Source organism: Solanum tuberosum, unplaced genomic scaffold (assembly GCF_000226075.1).
Source record: "Solanum tuberosum cultivar DM 1-3 516 R44 unplaced genomic scaffold, SolTub_3.0 scf00328, whole genome shotgun sequence".
Classification (NCBI taxonomy): domain Eukaryota; kingdom Viridiplantae; phylum Streptophyta; class Magnoliopsida; order Solanales; family Solanaceae; genus Solanum; species Solanum tuberosum.
The window spans coordinates 459,836-466,577 of NW_006239252.1; the positions used below are offsets into that span (position 1 = coordinate 459,836).

At 31.7% G+C, this 6,742-nt stretch overlaps 1 protein-coding gene across 1 annotated transcript; it reads right to left on the reverse strand.

Annotated features, from left to right (window-relative positions):
* Positions 1-933: 933 nt before the first annotated feature.
* On the reverse strand, positions 934-5,228 carry LOC102595382 (phosphomannomutase-like). The gene is made up of 12 exons (XM_015314938.1): positions 5,131-5,228; positions 4,466-4,566; positions 3,652-3,696; positions 3,512-3,578; positions 2,772-2,848; positions 2,501-2,536; positions 2,070-2,125; positions 1,806-1,905; positions 1,606-1,701; positions 1,434-1,523; positions 1,300-1,351; positions 934-1,197 (listed from the first exon to the last, which is right to left on the reverse strand). The coding sequence occupies exons 2-12, from the start codon at positions 4,532-4,534 to the stop codon at positions 1,121-1,123; spliced, it is 765 nt and encodes a 254-aa protein (XP_015170424.1). The 5' UTR covers positions 4,535-4,566; positions 5,131-5,228; the 3' UTR covers positions 934-1,120.
* Between the last annotated feature and the right edge of the window lie 1,514 nt (positions 5,229-6,742).

Here is a 6,742-nt window from a genome sequence, read left to right on the forward strand (position 1 = left end):
AAAAAACAGAAATCTAATAAAATACATAGTATTGTTATATATTGTTATAAATGGTAATAAATAGAGAGTATATTTAAAATAAGTAATTATTTTTTAAAATGGATTCACCCAAGTAATTATTCCTTGTTTTTGCTTATGCAGCTGCTGGAAATTGCACTGCTGATGGGCCTGGGTCAGCTGGAATCAGGAGGAAAGTTGGAATTGAAAACGGATTGGCCTGGGCTGAGGGAAGAGAAAATGGGCCACTGGGAATGGAAGGGGTGCTGGAAATTTAAAGGAAGGCCGAAAATTTAGTCTTAAAGTGGGTTTGAGCAAAAGGTTAGATTAGGCTAAAATTCTAATTAGATAATGGCCTAAATAAAGTTCAAAGGTAACCAAATCGAAATTAATCGATGAATTTGGTCGAAACTTAACCAAAATGAATTAATACAAATTAATTAATGAGCTTTTCAATCTTAACAAAATAAGATAATTAATTCAATTATAAACCAATTAATTTTTAAAATTAAACATAATTTAAACCAAACTAATTTTAATAGAATATTTAAAATAAACCCTTTTGAGATGATTTTCAAATATTTATGAAATATACCAATTATATCTATAAAATTATATGAAATATATTTACCATTTATAAATTATGAAAATCGACTAAGATCACTTAAAATGACTTTGAAAAAATAATTGAATTTTATAAAACGAATTATTCTAAATCGTTTGGAAATTGAGAAGCTCGAAAATTAATTATTATCGGGGGTCAAAATTGGGTGTCAACAGTAATAGTTAGATTTGTGTGTTTCAAAATTGGACCTTGAAGCACTCTGAGGGTAGAAAACAGTAATGAATGAAGTATACATATTACACATAGCATGAAAGAGGATTATGAAGTCGACATAAAAAATATAGATTATCTCACAAAAACAAGACAACCTCAAGGGATTTCTTAGAGAACCTGGTTCACATGACTCACTAAGTATACATATCACCTCAAATGTATGGAAAACTGAAATTATAATTTTAATGAGTTAATTCAATACAAAGATTTATAGGAATTATTCATTTCTGTTGTTCATAGGTAACAAGCATACAATTGTACGTGTATTGGAAAACTGCAACAAGCTCAACAACATCCATTTCCATTATCCTTGCTGAGGAATAGAACAGAACACTGCTTCACTGTATCCTCCGGGCTAGTAACTGGAAAAAAAAGGAGAAAAAATAGCAGGTAATGTTATTCCTCAAGGAATTAAGCAAGAGAATGATTTATTCAAACATAAAAGAATGAAATTTTGGACGGACCTGTGTGACCAACAGTTCTCTTAGACTCGTAGATCTCATGGTCATTTCCTCCCTGTTCAAGTATAAAGTAGGACTTATATATCATCCCGAACATGAAAAGAAAGCTTCAAGCACATCAATAACTAAAAGATTACCTTGTATGTTTTGTCTCCAAAAAAGTGAATTTCATTAAATTCTTCAAGGTATCTCAAACAATAAGTCTTGTCCCAGCCTTGGGGGAAAACCTGTCATGACCAACATCCCTAAATCATCTACCTAAAACGTTCAACGATCAATGAGCACAAGAAAAGGCTTAAAGATGCTCACATCGAAACTTATTTGGCCTCCAATGGAGAAGGTGAGATTAAGGTGTGCAAACTTTCCTCTAAGCACTGATATCATTGTTTCGCGTATCTTTTGTACCTGAATATAGTTTAAAAATTATCTTTAAATCAACGAGAAAAAAGAATCTGTCGGAGGTACATTACTGCAAAACATATATGCAATACTAGAGAAGATGTCTATACCTTATCATACTTAACAAATTCTTCCCTCTCTTCCTGACTACAGTTTCCCCCAATAGGCGACACATTTAGCATGCCACTTCTGAACTCAATGAATGTTCCTCTGCAAAGGAGAATTATTAAGAAGTTTGACACAAAGAGGCAGTCAAGCAGATAATTCAACCGTTGATCTATGTTGCTTGAATCCTTCAAAAATGTTGCAGGGTATTACACAGATGCAACGGCTTTTTTGGAGGATCCAAGCAACATAGTATTTGATATGCCCACCTTTTTATTGGAATATCCAAATCAGCAATATAACGAAGGGTAAAGTTGATAAATTCCTGCATATCATTTGCATACCATCAAGTCATCAAGATATGTATGCAACAAACATACAGAATTGTATCTATAGTTTTCAGATTTTGATTAATTATCATAATATACATTACTCCGAGAACTTAACAAATGCATAGTCAAAGCAGTTTTTCGACAAAATATAATATTTTTGGTAGTTAAACAAAATATAAATTACACAGTAATCTTTCTCTAGGTAGCTCTTACCCTTTTATCTTGTCCATAAAGGTCACACACAAATTTACTATAGTTATCTTATCAACAAATACTTTAACTAAGTCTTTATCAAATTTGGGTATGTTCCCCCTCTTTGCATAAAAATAAAATATTTCCTCATTAATCAGAAAAGCACATTGACTAACCTTGAGCTTCTCATCTCCGAGAAACGACTTCAAGCTCTGCACACACAAGGAGTCATGTCATTTCAAAAGAAATCACCTTGCTAATTAGCAACAAAGGGAATGAGGGAATACATGCACTTTGTACCTCGACTGGGTACAAAGTGCTTATGTTGTGGCAACAAGTTCAAGTTTGAAAGATAAAGACAGTATCCAAAGATTTCGTTATGTGACAAAATGAACCTGCACTCACAAGTAAAATTAAAGATATAAGATATCAAATTTTGGCCATTACCTGTTTGCCGATAAGCTTGCCATCCTTATGTGCTACAAGTCCATTTTCAGAGAAGACGTAATCATAATCATTCATAACTGCATTACAAATATTAGAAAGATCAGTTAATAACCATATATGAGAACCAACGGTTCTGTATAAGTTATCAGTTTCGAAACACAGCTCATTGCTCTTGGCTAGTGAAACCAAAGTTGTACTCTTGCCTAATACTGAGAGGAATTTTAGATAGTAAGCAAGAAACATGTGCACTAATAAGCTGATGTAGCTCCTTAATTACAAATCCTACCCAGTGGCGGAGCTACATGTATTCAAGGGGTTACTACAACAAAAACAACTTTTAGCGGCAATAAATATACACATTGTGCTAAAATCTTTACCGGCATTAGTTATTGCTATTAGATCCAATGTCACTATAGGCTTTAGGGACATTTCCAAAGAGTGTTAATTGCCTATAAAAATATGTATATATAGCGACAATTAAGCTATTGTTGTTAATTAATTGCTTTTAAAAATCATTTTTGGTGTAGTGGGTGTTAATTGACACCCCTTGGTTGGAAAATTACATCGTGTAATTGGATAAAAGAATGCACTATATTGACTCCCCTTGGCTTATACATGACTTTACTCCTTTATATTTTGACACTTCTAAATAAAATTGTGGCTCCGCCACTGAATCCTACCCACAAAATTTGAAGTTGTAAACCTTTCATCATCCCAACTCCAAGTTTAGTTAAGCTAACCTGAATTGCCAAGCTGTTCTGATATCTTTACAAGATCAGAACCTCCTACAACTCCAATTGTAACAACCTGCAGGGAGACAGAATTGTTAAGCTAGAGAATCGTTGAGAGAGAAGCGGAGTATGATAAAAGAATCATCTACCTTTCTAAGTTCTTGCATGAATTTCAATATTTCTGGAGTACATTCCTGAATTTTTTCAAAGAAGAAAATCAATATAATTATGGGGATGATTAAATGCCAAATACTGGTAAATTTACTATAGAATTAAAGGAAGAAATAAGAATCAGAACAATCAAAACCCATGACATGAATTTTTTGAAAATAAACGTATAGGCTAGCAGGAATACAATGACTCAATCAATGACGCCTTAATCTCAAACAGGTTGAATTCAACTAAACGTACAAATCATCTATACCATTTTGCTCTATTCAAAAATAACAAGAGTGCAATTTCACAAGTGGGGTTTGAAGGATGTATGTTATCCTACTTTTGTGGGGTAGAGAGTTTGTTTCCGATAGACACTTGACTCAAGCAAAAAATAAAAGAAGAATTTAAAACACGATAATAAGAAAATAAGACAACAAGAGCAACAGATAGTATTAAAAATAGGAATTATGTCATTCCTAAAAAAACATTTACTAATTGTTGGTATTTAAACTTCTAAGAAAAAAGTAAGGTTCAGCAGAAATTTTTTACATTCATTTTTTTTATTGCAAAAGGCATACTCTGCATAAGCTTTTCAAAAGTTAGTAGAGGACCACACCTATCCAACCATTATTGTACTTTTCTTACAAGACATATTCGATAAAATAAGGACTACCATCCTTTTACAAACTAAGCAAAATATTCAAAAGAGACTATTAAACTAGGGTCCGTTTGATCATGCGATATGAAATCATGATATAAAATCAACATAAAATCACATATCTAAACACAGATTTCATATAACTATACCTTCCTGGGTGCTGTAAGAGTTCCATCAACATCGAACAGAGCAATTAAACCATCTTTCCTTGCACGCATTTTGATCTCTCAATACTTCTCACCACTTCTTCCTACATTTAACAACAAAAATTCACCTTTATCAGCTTTACACTTCTCAAAACCAAAATACAATTAATAAAAAACACTTGGGGGTCGTTTGGTTGGTAGCTGGTTTGAAGCTAAGTTATTCTTGTATAAGAATAATCTAATGTTTGGTATGCAATTTAGAAATCTACATAACTAATACATGTATAACTTATGAAGAAATCTATGTACGTATTTTATGCAAAATAAAATATGAAATAACTAATACTCGTATAAAATGAGTAATAATTAATTTAATACATAAATTTCCTCATAACTAATTCCTACATTACTAATACATGTCTTAACTCTAAACAACTACCAAATTAAGATTCACAATCAAATGCTCGAAACAATTACTCCCTCGATCCCAATTTATGTGATGCATATCGTTTTTCGAGAGTCAAACAGTTTAAGTTTGACGGGGATTTTACGGATGAGATCTTTAATTTTTTTGAAATGAAATTTATATATTTGTAAACTACGTAAAATGTATTATAAGTCACAATAATTGACAATCCAAAATATTTAAATGATATATAAAAACTTACCGTCAAAGATAAACTTGTTTTAATCTCGAAATTCGAAATATGTCATATAAATTGAAACGAGAGGGTAAGTTAATTGGCTCACCTCAGCAAAATTTGGCGGATGAATAGATTTGTGAGGAGTTCAATTTATAGTTGGGATATTGAGAGGGGTATTTTGGACTTTTCACTCAAAGGCTGCCAAGTGGATATTTAGATTTATGTCCCTTACGTGCTTTCTTCAACAAGTAGCCAATTATATTCTGCCAAATCATTCCTTTTTGTCATACTGATGCTAATAACTTGCCAATTTGGACTTTACACCAAATTTGGTGAATAATATGGTTGATTGGAGTACCAAGTTTATGTGTCACAATTATAATTTTGAGAGTAACCAAGTTTTTATTTGATTGGAATTTTTGTATATATCGTTTAAATATTTTAAGTTATTAATTATTGTAATTTATAAAAAAAAATTACATAGTATTAAAATATATAAATTTTATTAAAAAATATTTAAAGTTTTTGCGCCTCAATTTATGATCAAATTTCAGAAGTTTGAATCTTAAAATTTTATCTGTGCCTCGTAAATTATGACGGATGGATGATATATTTTTATCACCTATTGTTGGTTAATTAGTGCTCCTTCATTGTAAAATAAGTGATACTTTTTATATTTTATTTTAAAATAAGTGTTGTTTTACGTAATCAAGAAAAATTAATTTTTTTCTTTCAAAATTACCCTTATTTTAATGCATGGAGTTTTACACCATTAAAATGCTTCTTTCTTCACGACATTTAATTAAGGGGAAGACATATAGTAAAACATTTCTCCCTTTTTAAGAATGAGTAGTTTCCTTAACGGTATGTTCAAGCCAAAAACATCACTTCCTTAAAAATGGAAGGAGTATATTCTTACTATGATAAATTATTTAGAATCCGGTCATAGAACATTTCTTATAAAATAATTTTTCACTTTATTTAAACATCATTGTTTGATCATGAAAGTTCTAGCTCTATGTTGAAGTTGTATTTCAAATTTGGAACACAGTTTTATAGCCTGATGTTTAAATTAATTTGTCACTTTTAAATTGAATTTAAGTAGTATTTCAAATACTTTAAAAATATAATTTGGGTAAAATATATTTGAAATATATGATCAAACACCTAATAATCATGATTAGTTGAGTCAGTTTAATAAAAATATCTTATTTGGATAAGTATTTACTTCCCAATGAGTTTCTTTTAAATTCAAATTCATACCACATGTGGTCTGTGTCCGTGGATTGAGACCTCCTTTACCCAGCCTCTGACACAAACTACGGTCGACCAGTACGGACCGTCAATCGATCCACGGTCCGTAGGTCTGACCGTAAGTTAGGGTCAACAACCAGTTAGCTGAAAATTATTGATGGGTCAACTTCAGATGGTCATAACTTTTAGCACAAAAGGAATTGTGTATCCCATGACCTATTATATGATAGATAATTGAATTATCTTTTTAACGCCACTGAGTTTGCTAAATTCCGACCTCCGAGTAAAAAGTTATGCTCGTTTTAGTAAAGCCCTGTCGGGCAGACTCGACCTACGGACCCAATCGACGGTCCGTCGATTGACCTACGGCCCGTCAGTCCAA

What these genes read in the sequence shown, in the direction of transcription:
- LOC102595382 (XM_015314938.1), bottom strand. Translation starts at nt 4,534, where the DNA reads ATGCGTGCAAGGAAAGATGGTTTAATTGCTCTGTTCGATGTTGATGGA. An exon ending in AATTTGTTAAGTATGATAAG is followed by an intron (nt 1,702 to 1,805) that starts GTATAGACATCT and finishes AACTATATTCAG; the next exon opens with GTACAAAAGATACGCGAAAC. An exon ending in TTGGAGACAAAACATACAAG is followed by an intron (nt 1,352 to 1,433) that starts GTAATCTTTTAG and finishes ATACTTGAACAG; the next exon opens with GGAGGAAATGACCATGAGAT.